The following is a 25,899-nucleotide window of genomic DNA, read 5'->3' as shown; positions in this document are numbered from 1 at the left end:
GCTGTGGTTTCATTAACAGGATTTCGATATGGATTTTAAGAGGGGCCGCCGCCGCCCCCGGCGCAGGTGTGGCAGGCGGGGCGGGAGGCGGGCGGAGCAGCGCGGCCGGGCCGGGCCGGGCCGAGCTGAGCGGGCCCAGAGCGCGGCGGCCGGGGAGGCTCCGCTGCCGCGGGAGCCGCGCCGCTCTCCGCGCCGGGCCCTTCCAGCCGGCATGGCCGGGGAGCCGCTCTCCTTCCGCGCCTTCCGCGCCGCCCGCCCCGCCGGCTGCGAGTACGGCTACGGGCACGGGGACGGGCTCAGCGCGCTGCGGGACCGCGAGTTCCCCCGGCTCCGAGGTACCGCGGGCACCCTGAGGGCCGGGCGAGGCTGCGGGGGGCGGGCCGGGGGCGGGGGAGGCCCGGACCATTCCCAGCTCGATTCGGCCCCGGGCGGGAAGTCTCCCGTACGAGGGAGCGGCGGCAGGGGCGGGGACGGGAACGCCGGGAGAAGGCGCTGGGCTCAGGGGACTGCAGTTTTTCCTGCGGCTCGGTGGGGAGACGAGAGGCAGCTCTCCTTCTCCTCCCTCCGACACAAATACCTCAGAGGTGCTGTGGATTCAGTAACAGGATTTCGATATGGATTTTAAGAAGGGGGATGGGAGAGAAAGGAGAGACATTATAATAGTAAACCAGCCCATTCTAGTGAAAGTTTGTAGTTAGACGAGTGTTTGTGAAATACTTTTGCAGGTTATGTAGGTTTTCCCATCCCCCAGCATTAACCATCCTTGTGCATGCTACTTCAAATCTAATCGTGATGGTTATGTGACAGCAACTTGTTTTGTTTAAAGAAGTATCAATGCCTGTGATATTGGCACTTCAAAATTCTTAGGGCAAAAAGACCCAGGTAGAGAGTGGAGTAAATGACATCAATTTGGATGCCCTCAAACTGTTACTTAGGCCACTCTTGAGAGTTTCATGTTACTGCTCTTTTCTGTTTTGTAATTTCTCTGAATTTTGGTGATTGAATACAAGAGCAGGCTTTCTCACACACAGGTGTTTAGTTAGAATGGAGTTATACTTTGCCTCTAAATGAATATGAAAAAAACTTAGGCAACACTTTGAAGAACTTTGAGATTCAATAAGTCAATGTCACAGTCTGATACTAGATACAGTATTTGCATCAGTATAAGCTTGAACACAAGAAGTTGCTTGTCCGAAATTCAGGCTTAAATTTTGGAAAAGTGGCTGTTTTGTAACTGAAACATTGTTTAGGCCTTTAAGCAGATGAGTTTTCAAAACTCCTGAGAATTAGGCTCATTTCTCAGAGGTTCCCCAGTTTTGAAATAAAGCGTATCTGCTAATGAATGATGTTTGGTGGATTAGTCTGGTTCCCAAAGGGAGGTTACTGCAAAGACAGAGCATTAGGAGTTTTCCTCCATTTGAAAATGTTTTTCCTAATGTAGCCTTCTGAGCTGTGCAGCCTGCTAAAGTAAGATGTAGATAATTTAGAATATTTCCAGAAAAAAAAAAAATACAGGCTTTAAAATACAATCTTCAATAATGTTAGCTAATTGAAATCACATAATCGTCTATGGTAAGGTGACCTAGGTTGCAAATTCCTTCTGCCCTTTCATTTCCCCTTTGGAACTTTAACATGTTATCCAATTCATGAATTGTCATGCATTCGCCTTGAAAGATTGTCACTTCTGTGAGGAAACTCAGTATCCCTTAAGTGATTGCTGTACATGCACATGGTGTCCTGTCTGGAACTCCTTGTCTGAAAAACAGTGACATCTTCTGTGCTCAAGAACTTGTGCCTTCAAGTGATATCAGCAGTGCCAAAAGAAAGGTGCCCGACAGATTCCTAGGCTAAGTGTCCCCTGCCTAACACGTCTCTCTTTAGCTGACTAATTGGACTAGTCCAGGACAGACTCCAGGAACTGGCTGATAGCGGAGCAGTATGGATGAGAAGCACATTGCTTTTACTTATTTCTTGGCCTCCTTTTATTTAGCCATGTATCCCCACATGCTGATGGTCTCAACACACTGATGTTGAGGTAATAAAAAGTCTTTTAAAGCTCTCAATTTTGTTGCCTTGCGGAAAGAAGGCAAAGAAAATGTACAGGCTAATGTACAGGTTGGTGGCAGCAATAGTAAATAAAGGAACCTTCTCCAAGTGACTTACAAAAAATTAGCATTTAGCTGATCAAGCATTTTCAGTGGCCTGCCAGAACATGCATGTTGCAGGATGACGTAGAAGTTTTACATCTCTGGTGGCCTTGGATCAGCTCTCTGGGTAAGTCCTGATTGCACAAACAGTGATTCACCATAAGGAACTTGTACCTGTCCATGGGGTTGATCTCTGCTATGTGTCTCCCTACTGCACAAAGCTGCTGCAGTTTTATCCCTTCTCGTAAAGAGCAATCTTAACTAGTTCCACTGGGCAAAAAGAAGGAGTGCTATTTTAGGGAGTTGACAGGAATCACAGAATCATAGAATCGTTTGGGTTGGAAGGGACCTTAAAGATCATCGAGTTCCAACCCCCCTGCTGTGGACAGGGACACCTTCCACTCGACCAGGTCACTCAAAGCCCCATCCAGGCTGGCCCTGAACACCTCCAGGAATGGGGAGTCCACAACCTCTCTAGGCAACCTGTTTCAGTACCTCACTAGCCTTATAGTAAAGAATTTCTCACAAATATGTAATCTGAACCTACTCTCTTCCAGTTGGAAGCCATTCCCCCTTGTTCTATGAGTACATGCCTTTGTCCAATCAGTAGATGCCATCTCCAGCTCTCCTGTAAGCCCCCTTTCGGTACTGGAAGGTGCTACAAGGTCTCCCTGGAGTCTTCTCTTCCCCACGCTGAACAGCCCCAACTCTCTCAGCCTGTGCTCTGTTTATTTGGGGCATGCCTTAAAGATCTTTCCATCATTAAAACTGGTAAAAATTCAGATTTTGCTGCTCACTTTTTATGTGAACAGAAATTTTGGAGTCCCTGTCTAGATACCTGTGATTTAAGCCTAATGTTTGATTTTGGAAGTGTAATTTTTTTATGAGCATCATGTGATAATTATTATTGCATATCAATATATTCACTTTTTCCTGATTACTATATTTTGTGCAATCCACTAAGGACATCTTGTGCAAATGGTGGATCCTGGGGAAGGCAGAAATCTTTTCTGTGTTACAGACCATTGCTTACATGGTGCTGGTTCTTCTGTTGTAGCTTTAGTATGAGTGGTTGCACAGGTGCCTGTTGAGCAGAAGGTGCAACAGATGTCTGGAGGGAGCACCAGCTACCAGGCATACTGTGAAGCCAGGACTTTTCAAAGGTGGTCCACCTGTGGTTGTATCAAAGTCTTGGGGAGTTTCACTCTTAGCTCCATCAGAAGGAAAGTAAGGTTCATACTCAGTGTGTTGGGGATTTCCCTTTCAGGTTTTGTGAAGAGATAAAAAGAACTACTTTGCTTCCTTAAATCAGCAGGGGTCTGTCTGTTTTGGCACAGAAACCTTATATTTTCCCTTTTAAGCCAAAGTTTATCTTCACTTCTGTAATTCAAAGGCTGTTAGCTGATGACTAGAGCAGCCCTTTCTAAAAATACATGTGGAGTCTGTGAAACAGATCGCTGTTTCACAAGCAGCAGCGTATGTGCAATATGTGACCTTGACTTTAATCTTGTGAGCAGTGTACCCTTATCTGCAGTGTAGGATTTTAAACTGTGCTTTAGAAACGGATAAAGAAATCAGCAGGAGTTTATAGGTTCTGTTGTTAAGTAATGGGGATGAATATGCTTCTGTGATGTTTATCATTGCAAGGAAAATATCAGCTTCAGTTTGTATCATGGTTTTAAAAAAGAAAAAGCTGACATGTGATTTGGATGCAGCATTTAATCACAAGATACCTCTCCATTTTAAGTCGAGTGCCAGTATTCTCCTCTAATATAGCTGTGGCAGTTCAGTGGGAGCTTTCCAAGAGCAGTAAGCAGTGGATACCCATCCCCCAAATAAAAATCAGCATGTGTTAGCAATCAGGTATTCTTTAAAGGCTACTGACTATTTGAAGATAGTCTTTAGCTGAGGTGAGGTGAACTGTCCCATTTAATGTCAAATTGGTCACTGTCCTGTACTTTAATGTCATATCTTACCTTAGTAAGAACATTTGTGAGATGTGTGATTACATACTACTAACAATAATAATGCAATTTGCCTGTTAAACAAAAAGGAAAGGCAGACTGAGCTGGGAGTAACAGAATTGTCCTTTGTTTCTCTGAAACTCAAATGATGTCCCATGAACTGGTCCACCTGTATGAGGACTTACTGTATTGCTCAGTTAAGGAATAGCAGCATATTGGATCTGACCTTACACAAAAGTAAGTCTTTTTTACTCATATTTCTGGTAATTATTTGAGTGGTGACTTTTCCTCTGAGTAGGAGAATGTGAAAAGCAGATCTCTGTGTGCTGCAGAAGTCCTCAGCGGCTCAGTTAGTGAAGTTCATCTCTGTCCTCGGTGAACAGAAAAACCTATCTGTTTTGTCACCTTTGGAGTAATCTAGTTTTCTTTGGCTGAACTACAGAAGTAAGAAATACATTCTGGTGTGTCAACTCAGAGTAATTTTGTTGATAGGTAGCTGATGCTCACACTTTATGAAACTCGTGAAGATGAGTGGACTGTGAGCCTGAGGAGTCATGCTCACCTCTTGATTGCAAATGTAGGCTTGCCTTGTCAACCAGAAATTCTACCTTGTGCCTGAGGTTTTTTCTTTATTTAAAAAAAAAAAAAAGAAAGAAAAAAAAAAAGGAGTAATTTTTGCATCCTAAAATAATAACTGCTTTTGGGGAAAGAGGAGGCTGAGGGTTTTTTTTTTTTGTTTTTTGTTTTGTTTTGCTTTTTATAAGACCATTCTGTTTGACTTGGTAGCTATCTTCTGTGTGTGTATGTTAATCTCTGCTGATTTCTTAATTATTAATTTTTGTCTGTGGATGACTCTTTTTTATTTCAATTTTTTTTTCTTGGAGACTGACTGAATTTTCAGCAAAACCTTTTATAGTTCGGTTCTTTGAGCAGTACTGGTCTCTGACCAACTTAGCAGTATGCAGGTCTGATCATGTTCTTTAAAAACCAGTTTGATAGTGAGGGATAAGTTTATTTTAATTAATTTTTGTCTAAAGACCGTCATACACCAGAAACAAGGCATGTACCATTTTATGGTCAGATGCAATGCTTACTGTGAATTCCCTGACACACACCCACCCATTGCTGTCCAGAGTTGAGACAACATCTCATGGAAAGGACAAATTATTTCTCCCACATGCAGAAACTGGCATATGTTAATGTTAATCCAGTGCTTGCTTCTCCTACACAAAGGCAGCCAAAGCAATGTGCAGGGGAAGGATGAGGCTGCTTTTTGTTGTCTTGTTGGAAGATTCTGTGTAGCCTAGAAGAGTTGCTAATTGTGCTGGAGAATAAATCTTACTGAGTTTCCTTATCTCTAGCTCATCCTGAACAGAGGAAAAAATCTTCTAAACCTTTCCATTTGGTGTTTAAAGCTGAGAGCTCTTTCTGTCACTGTCCAGGCTTTTTCACTCTCCTCAGTGGCTGTGAGATCTCTGGTAACCTGCTCCTGTTCTCCATAGCCTCTCCACTAGAATGTGATTTGATTTTGTGAAACACCTATTTATTTTTTTGGAGGGGAAAAGAAAGCAAAAGAAATTATCTTTATTGAAGGAATCTGCTGTTGGACAGTTTGAAATGCTAAAAGACATCTGGGAAGAAGTGTTTAGTGGGTGGAGAAGGTATTGTTCAAAGAAGCTGCAGTATGGGTAGTGTAACCGCACAACTAATGACAATTGCTTTGGAAAAATAAAATATACATATGCTCATGTAAAGCCTTAATGCTTCCTGTTGATTCCAAGTCAGCAGCAGTTATATAAATAAGCTCTTATCTAAAGAATTGATAGCAAAGAGGAGGCATATGTTGAGCGTAAATTGTATTTAGTCCCAAATGCAGTAACAGTAGCTGTGCGTTAGTTTCAGGTGTTTTCCTCTGCCTACACGGAAGTAACAGGTACTGCTAAGGAATTCCTTACTCTGCATTTCAGGGTTCAGGAGATGGTCTACTCTGTGCAGGACTGATCTTTCAATTGCTGTTCATGATGGACATAGCTCTAAATGAAGAGTAGTCAATGATATTGTCATTGTAATACTTCAGCACGGAAAACAGTTTTAGTTACTTTGAAGTTTAATTAGTGGAAAAAAAAAAAATGTGGAGGAGAAAAGCAAAGTCCCAAACCCTATAAACCTGATACAGCTGACATGAACTCAAAATATTCAGTGGTATTTGAGAAATAAATAGTCAATCAGTTGGGACTAGATTCTTTACAAGAAGAAATAAACATATATAGACATTAGATTTTTTAATCAATGTGTTGATGTAAAAAAAGATAAGATTTTGGAAGATAAATTTATGGAACTCCACAGATGCGGCAGGGTATCAGTCGCCCATTTTTTAAAAAATTTCACTTTTAATTAAAAGATACATTATCTCTAAAATTATTGCCTGTACAAGATGTATATTAGTATTTGAAAGTGTTGAAGCAGGCAGATGTTCTACTTAGAAGAGCACAAGATGCTTTTTTCTCTTCCTCAAAAATTGGAAATTCAACAAGGTCTTTTTCCTACAAAATACCGCCCTAGTGGTACTTTCTTCCTTCTGTTGCCTTTGCGTCCTCTTAAGTTCTCCTGTTTGTCCTCTTGGGTTGTTATGATGTTGCTATATGTGAGATGTGTATTGATTTCTTCCCAGACTATTTTTGTATGTTTCTGTGTGATACATGGATTTTATTTTATTTTATTTTATTTTATTTTATTTTATTTTATTTTATTTTTTTTTTAGTATTAAATATAAGGTTATTAATTAAAGAGTGTATGTATGTTTCCAGCAGAAGCTATCTGCCTCTGGTGTTCCTGCACTTATACTGGAATTTCCTCTGCCAAAGCTGGAATCTGATGCCCTTGAAATTTCCATTAGATGTTATGGTAGCAATTCCCATTTCTGCACCGCTTGTCAGAATTCAGGAATGCTCCCTGTGTAAGGACAAACAGTCAAATGGAGAGGTGAGAGGTCACTGTTTGTGGTTCAGCTTGATTCATTGCATGCCTGGTATCAGAGAGATTGCTTGGATGTGAAAAGACTGTCATTGAATTCAGGAAGGCCATACTGCAGAACACTGCATAGTAAAAAGCACTGATATGAGAGATTGATAAATGTGTAGACAGCACAGTATGTTTGGAGAACAGGAAGCCAGTAGGGTGCTTAACTTGGAGAGGATATTTAGGAAGTAGTTTGAGCTTCCAAATGTCTCAGGCTTTTTATAATCCATTGTTTTTGGCCCAAGCCATCAATGCAGATGTTTTCCTTTGTGTGACACTAACGTACTGGTAAGGCGGGCTTCTAATTTTTTTTTTCTTTTGCTTCGCTGAACTTAAAAAGGGGACTAAAAAAAATAAAATTATTTTTAGGAATATGTCAGCTTGGGGTTGGTATAATTATTTTCTCTTTCTAATAATGCTGTTAGTGTTACCATGTCTGCATGTTGAGAACCACTGACTGGTTCCTCTCACACTTGGTAGAAGGGAATGTGTTTTGAGGAGGCATTAGGAAAAGGGTGGTGTCAAGACAGAAGGTGTGGGACAGGGATGTCAGAATTATGGAGAGACAGGTATAGTAGGGCAGGGAGGCATGAAGACAGGCCACAAAGCATTGAAAAGTCGGCCTTAATTAGTTTAATTGCTAGTGAGTCAAGTTGTTAGGCTCCTGGCTGTATTTGTGTCAGCCCAGATGGATCCTGTGCCTTGGTGCTCTTTGCCCCTTCACCTTCTGCCCTGCTGTAGAGAAGCAATGGTCTGTGAGATGCCTGCGGTGGGGATGTGACCCCAGGTAGGCAGCTGTTGTGAGAGTGGCATGCAGGAAAGTGTGAAGTCACTCTTTTTTTCCCCAGTATGTGAAATACCCATATTAAATTGGAAGGCAAGACTGTAGGAGAGAAGTCTTTCTCTCACAGTATTTTATTTCTCCTTCTTGCTTTCAGCATCATCCTGACTCACTCCTTGTTTCTTGTAGCAGCCAGGGGAATATGGCTTTCACATGAGAAGTAAAAAACAGATGAAGTTTCTGTGCTCTTTCAGATTAGTCCCTGGAGCAGCAGGTTCTAAAATGCCTTTAAAAGAAAGTTAAGAACATGACTGGACAGGGTTTTTTGCCACTTATGGTCTACCTAAAAGAGGGAGATGTGATCACAAGGATGTGATATTTTGGTGACATCATTAGCTGTGAAGGATGATTACACAACTAAGCTCACTTCTTCTGCCAATATGCAGAATAATGTTCTAAATTAAAATTTGGAAAGACGGCAGGAAGCTTATTTGAAGAAATATTCATTAATTAAATTAATGGTGTGTGACCTAATTTCATTAATGCACAATTAAACACCAAATATCACTCTGTATACCCCTTTGCAAACTTATGAACAGGTCAGGTGAAGTTACACAGTCATCAGAAAGTTTCTCCTGTAATTTCTTCCAGAGGAAGAAATTGAAACTCTGGACTTCCCACATGTTTGTGTTCATGCCACACAGCACATTAAAGATATCATAATTCAGTAACTTGGAACTGATGGTATCGGTAACGGGTTCCAGTGTATGTTGCCGTTCTTTATAAAAAAGACTTTGTATTGCTGTTGAGTAAAATACACTGTTCATCTGCTGTGCCATTCATTTCCCAAGTAATATATTGAGGAGCGTAGCTTATTAAATGTGTCTCAGAGTTGCATTTTTATTATTTGTATGCCTGCCTATAATTTCTTTTAATGTTAAACAGTTAGAATTGTCTAAAAACAAAATGTTACTTGGCTGCTCTGGCAGTATGCAACCTTCTTTAAGTCTGTCATCGTCTTTCATTCGTCACACACTAGGAAAATATTCATTACATATTTAATCAATTTAGGAGTGTGTAAGCCCAGTGATCAGAGTGACATTTCTTTTCTTAATACCTTGTCCAATCTCAGTTGTGATGGATAATTTGTTTTGATAATGCACCTTGCCTTCTCATGAGACTGGATAAAAAAAGATAAATGAAAGTGGTTACCTAGGAAGAGCTCCCTGCCCAGCAGACTGAATGGCCCACAATTAAAGGCTGTGTGAAAAAGAAGCTTTTGCCATCCACAGAGATGTTGCTTTCTTCTCCCAACACACATGAACTCGCTAGTATTGCTTAGCTGGGAAACTGACCAAATTAATGTTCAGACAAAACTGTATGTAGAAAATTGCACTCCACTGTTGGTCACAGAGTTTGTGTTCACAATAGATGAAACAGATTAATGAGTAAATTCCCATAAGAATGCAAATTCCTCAGAAGTAACGTATTGTTGGCAGGCATTGGACAGGAGGCTGCCCAGAGAAGTGGTGTAGTCACCATCCCTGGAGGTGTTCAAGAAACAACTGGATGTGGCACTCAGTGCTGTGCTTTAGTTGACAAAGTGGTGATTGGTCACAGGTTGGAGTCGATGACTTTGGTGGTCTTTTCCAACCTTAAAGATTCTATGATTCTTTGATGTCATGGAAGGTTGTCAGGAGGTGTAGCAATATGGTAATGTTCCTCCTCTTACCACTTCTGCTTGGATGTTTAGTGACAGGTACAGTGCTGCCAGGACAGCCGAATATCACACATGCAGGCTGACTGTTTGCCTTTCTAAAAAGGAGATAATTTAATATTACTATAAGTGCATGAAAATACGTGCCATTTAAATTCATTGGAAGTGACTTGGAAGACTTGGAGTACATAAGAAATAAACTAAAAACCATGTAAGCTGTGATTTGGGTAGCATGAAATTACATGCAAGAGACATTAAAATGCAAAAATAACCTTTAAGGGATGGCTTGAAAGGTGTACTTTTAAGATAGACTAAGGCAATAAGAGTGTGACACCTCTGAACTGCACTGCAGCTCACTTTTTCTGGGGACAGAGCAGCCCATGTAACTGGGGCCCACAAATTCTTTTCCATTTAGTTTTTTCCATTTCTCGTCTGACTGAAGTGCATGTCCCTGACAGATTTTTTTTCTGGTAACGAAATTAAGCCCTCTTTTTGCAAATTGTTAGCTCTTTGGTTAACATTTGATCTGAATCGTCTAAGTATCACTCCAAGCTCACCAAGAGCAGAAATACAGAAGGGAGAAAACTATTGAGAGTTGTAAAGGGAAAATCACTTTCTGTGTATATTAAATATCCCCAAAAGCCATCTTAAATTGCAAAGCTGGAGTCAAAGTGAAAATAAGCCTTCCTTTCTTCCTTCCGTCCTTCCTTCCTTCCTTCCGTCCTTCCTTCCTTCCTTCTCTTTGATATAGGTCTTGTTGAAACCACAGTTATAAATCTGAGATTTTTTTGGTAAATGAGTTGTGCATTTCAGTGAAATGGTTCAAAATTCATGCTCAGGTGAAACTCTCTAAACTGGCATTTGATTAAAAAGTCATAATACCAGCAGCTTTATCTGCTCTTTGTCCTTCAGGGTCACTTCCTGAGAAATAGGTTGACTTCTCTAATGATCAGAAAATTAATGATTTGTTTTTCTTCTGCAGAAAGAGTAAAGGTTCTGATTTTGGGTTACATGGAAATTTAGCTTTTCATCAATTAGAATAGCAGTTATTGATGTACTCAGGCATAGCTAATGGCTCTACAGCATTGAGGAGATTACCGTGCATTGAAGTGGTTCTCCTATAGACAGAACACTGCAACTATAACTCCAACATAAAGGAAATCTATTCCTTGGGAAGCACCTTTTTTTCCTTTCAGATACTAACAATTTACGATTTGTTGCTGTTAACTATATTCATTGAGAAGGGTTGATCAATAGTTTAAGTCACTTCAGTTACATTCCTTAAAGCCTCTGTAAAAACAGCGAGCAGAAGGAAGAGGTAGGGTATGAAGGGGGAATGAGGCAGATGCCTGGGTCAAAAAGTAAGCTTTTTAAATATTCATTGTTCCTGTCACAAAGATCTGCTTCAATAGTAACTTCCATAGCTTATTATGAAGTTGAGTTTTAAACTTTCCATCTTCTATTTCTATGGAGGCCTGAGTATATTTGTTTGGAAAACAGAATTGAAGCTGAACTTTAGTCATAAACTACAGCTTGGAAAGAAACCACACTTCTGTGAATGAGTAGGAAAGTAATGATGAGATTGTTAGGAGCTGCCTCATGTTCAGGCTTGGTGAAGCTCATCTGCAGACTGCAGAAAGCATCACTGCACCACAGGGCTGTGGAACCAGGGCTGCCTTCTAGTGAGCACTGCCATGGGCCCAGCTTCTACTGATCCACTGGGAGAGATTGGCAGACAGGAGACAAACCCTTCCTGTGGCAGTATAGGAAGCCTCCTTGAGATATAGGCTGTGTAAAAACAAATCCTCCCTTCATCCCCTGTTTTTCAGTATCACCTTGCCCAAAGGGTGAGGCTACTCCAGTGAAATGCTTTCTAGGGATTGAAGCCATCTACTTCTCTCCCTTACAACTCACTCTCTTGGTTGTCCTTAGAAGCCTATAATAGTATGAGGTTGAGTACTTTATGAATGATGAAAATGTCTAAATGCTAGTGAGTTACATTAATAGTTTAGTGAGTTTCCTTTCTATCTGGTGTTTTTCAAGGGTGGGGATAAGTCTTCCTCACTCAGCTCCCCCAATGCTAAATTTAAAAATACCTGCTTTTGTTGGAATATTTATATCCTGATTGGCAATTATGAAAGGCAAATCAAGCTTTTTAGCTTGTGGGTGCTAAAGTTACCCACTTAAAAAAAATTATGAAAACCCCTTTTCCTTTGGATGTTGTGGAGTTCACAGGGTGCAATGCTTGTTTGAAGGCACTCAGTCGATTCTCCAGACTTAGCATCACTGAGTATGACAGCTCCTGAGAGATTAAAGAGCTGTTACCATCAGAAGTTTAATCAATTTTTCTTTCATTTCTGCAAGTACAGAGAAGGATAGGTGTACTTGTAAAGTGTCACGAGGATTACACTGCAATGCTTTCTGGATAAACTTCATTATATAAATAATGGATAAACTGAAGTGGGGGTAACAGGACCAAATAATCTCATGACATCTGTCACGTTTCCAGAAGTGTCTGATCAGATCTTCAAATCTGAATGCTAGATAACTTGTGGGTACATTCCAGTAGCCATCACTTCTGTTTTCATCCATTCTAGTTGTAGAAGTATGATTAGGTACTAAACTAATCAAACAGCTGTTAATTTACAATGATCTCTCCTCAATCTTACATGTGAAATGATTTATAATGAGTGGGATATTTGGAAATTTGGGGGAGAACCTGTCTTTGCCTAGTTCCCACTTCTTCAAATGCTTCCTAAACTTTATGTTTAGAGAATGTATTGTGTATTTAAAAATTATTTGGATTGTTACATGGGTTGTATTGAAATACCATGAGAATTTCTCAAATGAGTAAAACTGTTATTTATAATATAATTATAAAAATCTTCCATCTATGAGGGGTGAAGCATGGAAGGGAGTCTCTCAGATCTTTTGCTTTAGGGTAAGAGATTCTGTGCGTATGTGCTGTTTGCTTGATTGGTTGGTTTTTTTCTTTTATAATCTAGCTACATGACTTGGGGTCTTTCTAGTCACTACATATCTCCTTTTTTTGTTTGTTTGGTTAGTTCATTTGTTTGTTTGTTTGGGGGTTCTTTTTTTGTTTTGAGGGTTTTTTGGTTGGTTGGTTGGTTTGGGGTTTTTGTTTTGGTTTGTTTCATTTTTTACTGTAGATTGAATTTCCCCTTAGTTGTAGAACAGAAATAGCTGCATGCAGAGGAGAAACTTTACTGTTTAGGCTCTTAATTAAAATGAGTTGTAGCTAGTGTTGCATATGTTGAATCTACTTCAGTGCACTGCGTACTCCATGTAGAATGACTCAGAAGAAAACAGCAGTCTAGTCTAACATATATAGTCATATATATGTTGGCTGGGATTCCTGGCTTGTAGACAGCAGTATATGAGAAAGAATGAAACACTAGAGAAAAAAAAAGGTATATAGGGAAGAATCTATTCCTATCAAAACTGATTGTTTCGTATTGTCTTTTCGCTGAGCAGTCATTACAGTAGGTATATATACAAATGTCAACATAAAAAATAGAAAAAAAATGGGTATCTCTCTATAAATCTGTGAATTTTACTGTCACTCTGGTGAGAACACAAAGCATCATCTTTCATAGCAGAAGTAAGAAAACTGTTTCAAACTGGAAGGGGAGTAGGGGAAAAAGAGCACAGAGTAGGCACGGGGCAAAATTTGCCCTTAATACCATACTTCTTGTCCCTCAGTCAGCAGACATGGGAGAAGCCCATAGTTTGCTCTGTAGAAAAAAATAGTCTGTGTTTACTATGCAATAACTGATCTCACAAGGTTCACTTTATCCTAATTTTCTGTGGAGGCAGAGTACCAAATATCTGGTGTCTGTACAAAATACTGAGGAATACTTGCTTTCCATCTAGAAACAAGCTTCCTCAAAGCAGTAATCTCAAGTGTAACCAGCGTCCTGTGCAGCTGATTGCCTTGGCTCATTCTAGGTTTACTATTGGGGAGCCATTAATTCTGTTGTGGTGGTGATTACATGACATAATAGGGATCATTTGTGTTCCAGTATTTATGGCACAAGTTTGGAGAGGTGTTTTTGGAAGTAAATAGATCTGGAATGAAACATGTAGAACCAATTGTATGCACTGAGTTAGATGCATTCTTTGAGTTATCATTGTTTCAGGGTATTTTGACCCATATTTTTTTTCCCATTAGTTGTTTGAATTTTTCATAGTCTAATTTGAAATGTGGTGGGCAGATTGAGATATCTGACTGAACCAGATTTACAATAGTTGTGATCTTACAATTCTTTGAAAATCAGGTCCTTCTTGAGATAGCTGTAACTAAGGACACAAATGAGGGCATTCTAACACGCTAATTTTAAAATTTAAATTTTTATTAAACCAGTTTGATTTTCTTGTTGCTTTGCTTAGATTTATAATCCTTTCCCTTACAGTTTCCAAAGCCCTGAGCTGTCCCTTGGCCTTTTTGTACTCCACGAAAAGCCTTCAATAAGTATTTTAGAATGTGTTTTTGATGTGTTTAGGTTTTTCATTTTTGCATCTCCTGGGTGATTTTTTGGTGAAAAATGTTCATGCACTTTTGCTAAAAATAAACAAGTAGGAATTACAAGTTAATTTCTTCTTAATGGCAAATAACTAGCTTTAGAATGCAAGTGATAGGAATCAAATGTGGTATTATTGCCTTTAACATACTTGCTTTGGGGCAATATAGAAATAAAATGTCTGCACGCACAAATTCAACAAAAAGTAGAAATTTTGAGGATATAAAAAGAGCTCCTTACAGAAGCTCAATACTATTCTGAGATGTTACTTCTAGCTATAGCAAGTGTGAGGAAGTATTTGAAAATTAACAGTGCATAAGTTAGCTTTGAAATATTAGCAAATTACTACTACTTTTCCAGTTATGATAATACTGTTCATTATTAATTAGATCATTCATTGTCATAAATAATGCTCACCTCACTTAAAATTCCTCTCCATCCCCACTTCATGTTACGGAATCAATTCCTGAGTTTATTTGCTTGTGTAACTCTTCATGTGTCACCAGACATCCTCTGTCTATGTAAGGACGAGGTGTGTTCAGCCATCTGGTTTGTACAGCATCCGTAGAAGTGGTCTGTAAAGAAGGAGCAGCCTTTGGCCTGGCTAAGGAATTCCAGCACTAGCTGGAAGCTCTATCACTTCTTTGTGGCTGTGCTAGTTATGGAGGAGGCTCCACATAGGAAATTGCTACCCATACTTGGAATCCAGTCCTGTAGTCACTTTTGGAAGCAGCATATGCCATGTGTAGTTTTATCTAGATAGTATTTTGAAGTACCCTGTATCAGAAATTGAGTAAGATATGTTGTATGAACGTTATGTCTGGTCTTGTCATTTATTCAAATCTTATACAACTTGTGGGGGAAGGCCTTGATTTTTAAATACATAATGTTTTCTTAGATGTTTTGAGGCAAAGTGCAATAGCTGGTGTTGTGGCAGAGTTGTGAATTTAAGCTCAGAGTTCAGAGATTAGGGGTACTGGAATATTTGTTTTCCCATGCATAATATTTTACTCATTCTCAAATCTAGTCTAGTGTTAATGAAGCCATTTGTATTTAGTATTTTGAATAATTTATGGTGAAATTATAATTCTCTTTAATTTCTAAAGTCATTAGTATTGAAAGAATCTCTTTGAGAGAAATTATGTCGTGATTCAGTGAAGCACAGGTGTATGCTTATAAAACTGGGATGACATAGTAATTGCTTTATTGCTGGTTCCATGAAAAAAAAAAAAGGAAGAACTGTGAAACTTATTTTTGTAGCCAAAGGTACCCAATGGAAGGTTGCTACCAAAAATGAAATTCTGTGTATTTATATCAGTAGCGTTAGACTGTTACTGGGTTTTTATGATACTTAGATATTTTTATCTCTTAGTACTAACTTAAATCGGACTAACTTCACAGGTGTCCCAAATACTACTTTTATTTAAACATAGACCATTCTGATAAAGATGCAAAGGAGAAGCAGTTGACTGAGTGGACTTGCGTCGAGCTGAGCAGCTTTGGAACTCAGTCCCCAGTACTGGAATTCTATAGTGGATGCAAATTTATTCAAATTAAAAGTGAGCCTGACTCTCTTCAAAGATATTCACTGGTAACTGTGGTTAGCGTACTGTTATTGAAAGTTGGTTTTGTTTTTGTTGAGTGCTGATGATGTTCTGTACATGTTAATTTTGATTTAGGTTGAAAGCAGATGTGATGGCCCCTAGGTTATGACTTTGCCAAATATCAAAACGTACAATTGGATAAGCATTAGGGAGGAGAAAGGGGGAAAGAGCTGTAAGGGAAGAGAGTCTTCAGGTTCACATCTGCTTTTCCTTATGTTTTGCTACAAGAAGCAACAGGGAAAGACTATCCTCTTAAGGGGATCCTTACGTACATATATATTCATATGCCCATCTCAGCCCTGCATATACAGGCACATTTGTGCATATTTGTAACTAAAGGTGTACAATATGTGCTTGGAGGAAACACAATCACCTGGATGCCTTAAATACACCTCTGGAGCAGTTCTTCATTTGATGTAACTGACTCCAGTAAATTGATCGATGTGATTCTGAGATTCTGTTGCTTTTGCCTGTTATTACAGCACTCCTACTCCTCTTGTCAATGGGTTACTACAAATACTGCACTTTTAAAATTGATACCTGGAGTTTTAGAGAATCCATGCATATCCTAGAGACTGAAGATGTTCTTTAGGTGCCAGATAAAGATACAGCTATATGAGCAGTCCAGTGCTTTTAATTAAAGAAAGGAAAATTTCACTTGTTTCAAAGGTCATTTAAGCTTCTGTGCAGATTGTAATCCAGCTCTTTAACTTGGCCTGAAACCAGAAAGGTGGTTAGTGCAGTATGTTTAGGAAGTGCTGGTTATAGTGTATTTGTTAATGGTTTAACTCGGAGTTCAGCAGAGCCCCATAATTACTTCAAAGGCTCTGGACACCTTGATGCGTGTTCTCACGTTTGAATGGAGCTTGCTTCTCTTTACAGAGTGGAGGTCTCTGTGACCTGAAGGCAAAGTTCTGTTTTGGTTATTCATTGTAGTACAGCAGAAATGCAATCAGACTCTGCATGCGTTCCTTTCGAGTCACTGGACTTTGGAAAAGACTTTTTTTTGCTAGGTTGCAGCCCTTTGAGTTCAGACAGCCTGTCCTCTGAAAATGTAGTATCTGTACTCAGTGCAACATAATGCCTCTGGAAGAGCCACAAACTCCTTCTTCTAAACAGCTTTATGGCAGTGTCCAGCAGTGGATTGTTGCTGCCCAAAGTCAGATTCAAAGTGATTACTTCCAAAAGCTGTGTCACATGCCAGCCATCCTTTAGAAAGAGGATTGTAAATGATGTGTTTGTGCCAATAGCTCAGGAGATTTTTAGTTTTCTTTTAGAAATCTTTAACATGGACAGCAGGGAAGTTAAAAAAATTGAGAATCTGGAAGCTGCATGCTGTTATTTGTATTTAAAGCAGGCCCATGTTAGGTAGGATTTCCCTCACATACTGCTGTGTTCAGACCTACTCGTTGGGAAGCTGGTATTTTTGTCACAACTAGTTAACAAATCTCTACAGTTGTCAAACTGTTTCAGAATTAAAAACTTTGGTTTCACCTAACAGTATTTTTTGATAAATGTACTGTTTCATTCATAGTAGATTTCTGAAAATGATTGTTGAGTATTTGAATCTATGCTTGGAAATACCCCTAAGAAATGTAAAATAACCTGTGGAAACTCATTTAGGTCGAGTATAATAAGACAGTAACAGAACACTTAGGCCAATGTTTAATTGTATATGTATTAAATTATTTACAGAAACTTGTGTCTGTTAGATTTTTTGTCTGAATGGGAACAATTTTATTTTCGAGTAGGAGATGCTTTTTTTACTGAAGTATTAAAATTTTGTGGAGGTATCAGGAAATTACAGTCAGTCCTGAAAAAATTTACAAAACAATTCTTATTTAAAAAAAAAATCCCTAAATAAGAAATAAGGTTATTTAAGAGTTCTCTTATTGATATCTGCATACCTAATGTGGTCAATGAATTTCAGTAAAGGTAAAGCAATTGAGTATAATCTTACTATTTCAGTCAGTCTGTTTATAGTTGAATAGTTTCACCTGAAAGAGCAGCTTGGATCAAATTACTATAAAGTATAAATTAATCTGTGGGAACTTGGAGCCACAAGGTTTTAAGATGGAAAAATACCTAGATTAACCCAATACATATGCAGAAGAAAAACTTATACATAGTTTTTCATGCATACTTACTATCTCCCTAATGAAATCTCAGTATTTTCTCTACCTCATTAAAAGTAAATTGTTTGTGTTAAGTCCTGATTATTTACTCAGTAGCAATACTGAAACTCCTACACTTAACATTTTTACACACTATTGTTGCTGTCTCCTGATTGTGGTTTCAGTTTTTGTTGGTGGCTGCTCACTGGTGAAAAGGTGATACAGGAGATCTTGGCCAAGCATTATATATGGGCATTTCAAGCATTAAGCCTCTCCCTGGTCTAATAATGCTGTTTTTTCCTGACTACACTACAATCAATTAGGAGTGTAAATCAGGTAAGGAGTAACAGTTAGGAGTGTAACCCAAGAGATCTGGATATGTTGGTCTAAGGAAGTATATTTCCAGTAAAGTTAGGGACGCTTACTCTAGGTCTCCAAAATTCTGAGATCATCTTCTGGAATGTGTGTTCTGCTCCCCCACTCCTGCTCTCCAATCCCCTGTTGCTCCCAGAGAAAGGGCTTCCAGCTGGAAGAGGCATGACTGGGATTGAAATGAGTTGTTGGAATTACCATTTATTAGGAATAAAGAAACGTGGAATTTTTAGCCAGAGCAGATGGAGAGATGCTACTGGGTTGTCAAGGGAGAAATACCTGTTAAAGCTGAGTGGCTGGAGATAGATATTAAAGCAAAAGAATGCTGACATGAGAGATATGAGAATATACTGATCATGGAAGAACAGTCTAGAGGGTGAGATGTAGTTTCTTACCAGGAAGATACAATTGTGAAGCACTGTTCTGGTTTGAGCAAATAGACTAACAGCCTGCCTGTTTTGCATAGAGGCAGCTTGGCTGATGAGTGTTGTAGCAAAGGACTGCCCACTGTGGGCCAGGAGAATCTTCTTAGACCTCTCATCTAATGAGTGTGGTTTTCGCTAAAGCCCTCACTCACACTCTTCATTCCACAGTCTTTGAATTTATGCACAGTTCCTCTTGGTAATGTGGTCATTTGGCTTTACATATTTTTCCCTGAAAGATCAAATTTATGCTGAACAGAAATTTATGCTTCACTTACTCTTACATCCCTGAAATTGATCTTCACTATTTGTTCCTGGACTTTTTGCTGGATAGTGCAAGTAAATCAAGGGCTGTAAATGTCTGTGAGGAGCCTTGTACGAAGAACTTCCATTGGAGAATAACTTTACCACTGGTTTTCAGCAGCAGCCTTGCTTCTTTGCCAGAAAAAGCAGCAGAGAGGGCTGTTACATTTGCCAAACAAGGCATTAACATGGTCTTGTCATTGGGAAGAAATGATGGCTGGGAAGTACTTCTGCAGGGCCTCAACAGTGGATAATTGATATTTCCTGTCTGTCATTGAGTGTTCCTAGTGTGTACCAGTTCTCATGTGGGTGTTTAATTATTGCTGTGGTTGCAAGTTCAGCCCCAGGCTCCAGCTGCCAGAGGCTCATAGTGAATTATTTCTGCGTAATGAAATGAGTTTTAAGGGAAATTGGTGAAGAAAAGGGTTACTCTTTGGTTTTTGTTTCGAACTTAGTTTATCTTCTAGTGCTTTTGGAAACACATAAAATAATTTTAAAGGCTCTCTATATATCTTTGCACAATTCATTTGATGTATTTTGGAGAGAATATTGAGTCACTCTTTTGTCCTAGATTTTATATGAAGCCCATTATTTCAGGTTACAGAGCAAGAAGTAGAACTGACTAGAAAAGTTAGTTTTAAATATTATCTTGGCATGTTGTTGAAAGTCTGTGGCTGTTTTATGGGAAGAAAAGGAAGGAAAAAAGTGCAGGAGTATGCTACTAGAATGTTTAGGTAATGACTACTATTATAAACAATTATTATTATGATTCCTTAAACATTGCTTTTTACCATCGTCTTTTCATCTCAATTCTCTTTCCTACACAAAAGCGCCTCTTTCCTACACAAAAGTGAATGTTTCTGTGAAATTTTCATCAAAACCAACAAAAGCATTTTCCAGTAATAGGAGAATGGGGAATGTGTTCTCTTTCAACTCTTCTTTCATTTGATCAGTTGCATCAGAGAGAAAGGGAAAAAAGAAAGAGACCATATCATATCTTCGCTAAGGAGGTATGAATGCTGGTTTCAGTCTGAGCAAGTTGCAGTTGTTTGAAGACATGCATGAATATGAATCACTTGTGATATATATTTCATCCAAAGACAGAGAGGCAGGCTGCAGCAGGTTATTCATATGAAGCTGGGGTACCTCTGTTTTTGGCCCGCATGTAAGACTTCAACCGGTCTCACACAACCCATTAAAGGTGTCTATGGAAATAATATCACTGACTGCAGTCGATATTTAATCCTGCCCCAGTGATGCACTGAGTAAAGCTATGCCTTACAGGTAGGGCTGTAAGGATGAAGGTGAGTGCTGATTGATCCCTTTACTGCAGTCTCATTTAGCACAGGAGTTGGCAAATAATGAAATTTGATGCCATGCTGTTTTAAATTTTTTTCTGTAGCTGCACAAAATACATAGGCTTGGATGTGATTTCTTAATAAATGTGAAATCACTGCTTTCCTTTGCCCTTGCATCTTCCTCAGTACCAGCAAGCTGTAAACTGAAAGCTGCAAGTAGGGACTCATGTACATGGATCAGTGTCCATGCATAATGACACTGAATAACCTTATCCACCTAAATAGCTTTTGTGGAGTTGGTATAGCCTCTGCTGAGGAGTACAGCAAGCAAAGAGAGCGTGTGGTATTCACTGTAAAGGGTTTTGACGTTCTGCCTACTTTGCTGTAGGTAATAATGCAATGAGAGCAAATAATGCAAGCCAATAGCACATGGAGAAAAATAATGGAACTTTTTATGGATAAATATAATTGCACATTTCGTGCTTTGCTTTTTGTAGTGAGTCCATCAAGTCAAACACTCAAATACATTAGTTAAACACCATTTTCCCACAGAACTCAGTAACTAGTTAGCAGCCCTTGGAATACTGGTACCATTATCCAGGTTGGTTGCAGCCTAGTGCAGAGCAGCATTTGGCAGTCAGGTCAAGCTGTGATTACTCGAATTGATGAATTTGGTGGACTGGCAGTGGAAAGCAGAATGTGCCCCATGGCTGTGGGCTGACTGCTGCGTTACTTCGCCAGGCCTGTAGCAATTAAGTGAAATCATGCTGAGGAACAGTGTCTCCTTTGACCGCATGGTAACTACTCAGGCTTTGAACATCTATGGCCTTGTCCATCAAGCACTATGCTCTTGTGGTCTTTTGAAGAGCTCCTTGGCCCTAAGCGAGGGAAATAAAACATTACCTTGTCTAGCAGAACAGGACTGTTTAGATGAGAGGCATGTTTTTATTGAGAAAACATACTCTGATGTGATTGTTTTTGTCTAAATCGATGCCAAAAACGCACTGAAGGTGCAGGTAAAAATATTCATTAAATATTGAATCCAGAAAATATCCAGCAAAGGCAAATCTCAAGCCATATTAGTAGGATTTTTCTTTTCTTTTAATGCACTTCATTAATGGTTTTGTGTAATGAGGATCTTTATCAGTTTGTCCTTACAGTATGTAGGCATATCATGTTCTGTGTCAGGAACTTCAGGCACTTTTAGAAAGGTTATATGTACTACATTACATAGTTAAAGCTACTTTTGCCATTTAATTTAGGAGCATTCCTTGGGGGAGCTAAGTCATATGCGGGGACTGGAAAGAAGGAGCTGACTCTAAAGAATATCTGACTTAGATTACTAAAATAACCTGGAGGCTGGGCGTGACCCGGCCATGTGTGCTCACAGCCCAGAAGGCCAGCTGTGTCCTGGGCTGCATCCAAAGCAGCGTGGCCAGCAGGGTGAGAGATGTGATTCTCCCCCTTTGCTCCGCCCTGGTAAGACCCCACCTGGAGTGCTGTATCCAGCCCTGGGGTCTCCAGCACAGGAAGGACGTGGACTTGTTGGAGTGAGTCCAGAGGAGGCCACCAAGATGATTAGAGGGACCGAGCACCTCTTCTATGAGGAAAGGCTGAGAGAATTGGGATTGTTCAGCCTGGAGAAGAGAAGGCTTCAGGGTGACCTAATTGCAGCCTTCTGGTGCCTGAAGCCTACAAGAAAGATGAAGAGGTGCTTTTTACAAGAGCATGTAGTGATAGGGCAAGGGGGAATGGTTTCAAACGGGAAGAGAATATGTTTAGATTAGATATTAGGAAGAAATTCTTTACTGTGAGGGTGGTGAGGCACTGGAACAGATTGCCCAGGGCAGTTGTGGATGCCCCATCCCTGGAAATATTCAAGACCAGGTTGGATGGGACTTCAAGCAACCTGGGATAATGGAAGGGTGGTTGGAACTAGATGATCTTTAAGGTCCTTTCCAACCCAAACCATTCTATGATTCTATGAATCTGAGGTACCTGATGTGATGCTACCTGTTAAAACCTCTCTGTGTCCAAATGCTACCTCACTTGTCTACAAGCTCTGTAGACCCCACTTGTCCCTATTTTGTCACTTGTTTTTTCTCCTGCTTATGGTTTGGTGTATGGAAATGTGATATTTATCTTTTGACAGATAATGCTTAATTTTGCCTTCAGCTTGTTTTCATATAATCTATTTCATACTGGTTTTGTTAATATTGCTGTACTTAAGATATATACTCTCTCCCCAGGGCATTCTCTGTATCTGTTTTCCAAGTAATATTGTGTATATAATCCTACTGAATTGCAATTATATCCACCAATCAAAATTCATGACTCTGTAGAGCTGCTGCCTTGTAACTACACATTTCATTCTTTATTACGAGACTTGGCAATATAACTGGCAGCCTGTAATCAGCTGGAGTGCAGGAATTTTGAAGTGCCAAGGCTGTGAGAAATAATCTGCAAAGCCATTGCTCAGGTTGGCTTGTTTTGGTGACTGTAGCAGAATCACAGAATAACAAAAGGTTAAGGTGGTGAACACAGAGCGTCCAGATGGTGCGTAGGTAAATTGGTTATTTTTGGAAGTGATACTTAGATAAAGTTCATAAATGTGTAGCACCAAGAATAATTTCAAGGATTACAAGAACATATTACATAATACCAAAGTAGTAATCATTCAGCCGGAGAGGAGCTGGGTGGCTAGACATGGGTTTATGGGTGGGGTGTGAAGCAGGAGAAAGCTTAGTCACTTAGTGCCATGTGGCACCAGGCCACTGTAGGAAGTGCCTCCATGGCCTCTCTGTGCTTCCCCTCTAGACCATCCTCTGGGTGGTAAACATATGCACAGCTTAGTAGTTACTAAAAGATTTAGTAACAACATTAACTGCCTTATTCTACTTTCAGTTCATCAAATGATGTCTTTCAAGTTCTTCTAAGTCAGGTGGAGTCACGTTTCAGGGAAGTGTGCTTTTGTCAGAAGCAGATATTTGGCTCACAAAGATTAATCTGATAGTTTCTTTTTGCCTTGTGTGTTTTGCAGGTTCTCAGACTTTTTGCAGTTGAATGTTCTCACTTGGTCTTAAACTCTAATTTTGGAATGTTCCAAATTAAGTTATCTTTTTTTTTTAAGAGATAAAAATGTTCAGTTAAACTGGATGGTCCCCTGGCATTTATGAGGCTGTATGTAGGTGTGCATTCATGAAGTTTTACAGACGGCCAAGGGCACACAGAGATGGTAAACACTTTGTTAAGAGGCGAATTGTAGCATGTAAGGAGATCAGAGAGCTGGGCTGGGACTTTTTCAGCAGGACAGACTGGCCTGTGTTTGTTCCTGAAGAGTTCCTCATGTAAAATTAATCTTCAACGATATTAGCATATGAATATTGCAGCTTATGAACCAATACTGTATCTGAATAACTTTCCATAACTAATGCCAACACACTGAATGATTTTGATACTTGTATTAAGAAAAACCCCTACTTCTGAAATATGATCTTATCAAATAGTTGGTATATTATTAGACCAGTGAAGTCGGTTACACACTCCAAATATAATAGTATGTAAATTAAACTAAAAGTTAATTTTACATTTTCCCTGAGCAATGAAACCACGTCCTGATGGATATTGCATTTTAATGTTATTTTTGGTTGATCATATTATATTTTCTTTCTTCTGTTATTTGCCATAAACAGTATCAATTCATAGTGCTGACAGCCTATATACTAAATACCACAGTGAAACAATGGGAACTGTATTGTTCTCTATATACTGGCAAATCTCTTTGGTTAATGTGCATTCAATAAAGATAAAATAGCAAATGTTATTAAACTGGGGAAAAGCACAATGAAAGTTATTAATGTGTTTTTTTCACAGTGTTATACATATACCACTTTTTTTTCTTTCCTTTAAAAATACAATTTTTTTGAAATAAGACAGCAAGGAAAAACTACATCATAAAAGTGCAGTAGAGATGAAGATATTTGTTTCAGTGCAGTCTCAAAAGATGAGAGATCCCATTTCTTTTTTTGGGCAGTGAGAGAGAGTATGAAACACTGTTCTCTGTTTGCAATTAAACAGCAGCATTAAATATAAAATAAAAGTTTAAGAATTAATAATTTTTCCTTCCTCAGCCAAATTTCCTCACAGATTTTAAAAGTATTACACCCAGAGGAGGAGTTTAAAAAATGACTAGCTGTTTTTTATACTTCCATTTCACAGAACTGCAATATTGTCCTTCATCATGAGCTACATAAGGAATCAAATTTGAAAAACCACTTAAGGGCCTTTGCCTAGAGGTCTTTTAGTCTAAATTGTCTCACAGGAGTGTTGGTTAGGACGGGAAGTGCCTGTCCCTTGTCAGTGGGTGGTTTGCATTTGAGGAGCCTCAGCTGGTTGTCCGGTTTTTGCTTGTGCTGTAGGGCTGTGTAATGACTTCAGTGCTGTCACCATCCCTGGGGTGGAAAGGTCCAAACATGGCAGCTGCTCCCAGAGGAGCATCACCGGGCTGTGCTCCTGGTGCCCATGAGAGCCAAATGGCACCTCTGTGGAGGCTTTGTTGGGAGTGTGTTAGCTGGGGTGGTTCCCTCCAGGACAGCAGTCCTTCCACCTGTGTCTGGCTCAGGGCTGCCTCTTCCCATTCTCAGCTCCGATCCTATCTTTCCTAGCTCTCCCAGCTAGTGACCGTGGACTGCCTATTGCCCTGACAGCTGTTGGAGCTGGTGGAGATTGTGGCTGTTGCTCTGTGCTTTAGCTCCATCTCAGGGCCTATCTGAGCTTTTGGTGCCAAGATGCAGGTCCTGGGGTGGCCATGGTGAGCATATGTCCTGCTGGACGGAACGCTGCTGTCCCCTTGCTGGCAGAAGCTGTGCCACAGAACCGGGCAGGGGTCTGGCTGTGTCCTGCCATGGGCAGTGTGCCTCTCTCCCTCCAAAGCCCTGCATTCCAGCAGAGCTGAGCAGCTGTCAGGAACTGAGCAGGACAGACCTCCATAAGCATTTTGACTCCTAAGTGCTTGTGTGTGTTGCTTCATACTGATTGGGAGAAACTTCCTAGGATTCTTCCTTTTTGAAAAAGTAAAAACCTAAAAAACCTGTACAGCAAATGAACTGACTCTGGTTTTTGTCCATGCTCCACCTCTTGAAGTGCCCCAAAACACTCGATTGACTTCAAGCCATTATTAAGAATTCTGCTTCTGCTAGGCACTCTTAAGGCAGAAGAGGGCTCTTCTCTTTTGAAAATAAGGGGTGGGCATCTGGATTGGTTTTATTATTAGCACTGCCTCACAGCTTTACCCACTGGATCACTGCTACAGTAATATAATATATAATAATATATATTTCCAAGTGTCAAGGCTCCTCGTTTAAAGCTTAACTCAATTTTAAATCCGTGTGGAAAGGAAAGACCTTTAAAATACTTAATAAATTCTAATCTTAATCATATTCATCATTATTAAAATTTGAAATAGGTTGAAATACTTAAGGTAAGTGAAATGAAAAAACTAATAAAGAGCATGAAACACACTGGAGAAATGGAAGAATAATTGCTAAAGATTAAGAAATCTACAATGGCCAAACATGAAAAAGCCTTCATTTCCAGTAAGCATTTATTTAAAAGTTTTG

General features: G+C 39.6%; 1 protein-coding gene across 3 annotated transcripts in view; it reads left to right on the top strand.

Annotated features, from left to right (window-relative positions):
• Positions 1 to 121: 121 nt before the first annotated feature.
• MOCOS (molybdenum cofactor sulfurase) overlaps positions 122 to 25,899 on the top strand; it is a 209,777-nt gene continuing 183,999 nt past the window's right edge. For 2 of the 3 annotated variants that reach the window (XR_006019616.1, XM_042048760.1), the window contains exon 1: positions 122 to 335. Coding sequence is in view for 2 of the 3 variants with exons in the window: in XM_042048760.1 (XP_041904694.1) it covers positions 212 to 335 (124 nt within the window). In the remaining variant the exon portion in view is untranslated. The remainder of the gene's footprint in view (positions 336 to 25,899) is intronic. The other variant, XM_042048759.1, reaches the window with a different exon arrangement.

Source organism: Corvus kubaryi, unplaced genomic scaffold (assembly GCF_017639235.1).
Source record: "Corvus kubaryi isolate FWS band 111438036 unplaced genomic scaffold, C.kubaryi_AGA036_p1.0 68, whole genome shotgun sequence".
NCBI classification, from domain to species: domain Eukaryota; kingdom Metazoa; phylum Chordata; class Aves; order Passeriformes; family Corvidae; genus Corvus; species Corvus kubaryi.
Note: the sequence above shows the minus strand (reverse complement) of the source record. Positions and strands in the feature narration are given on the sequence as shown.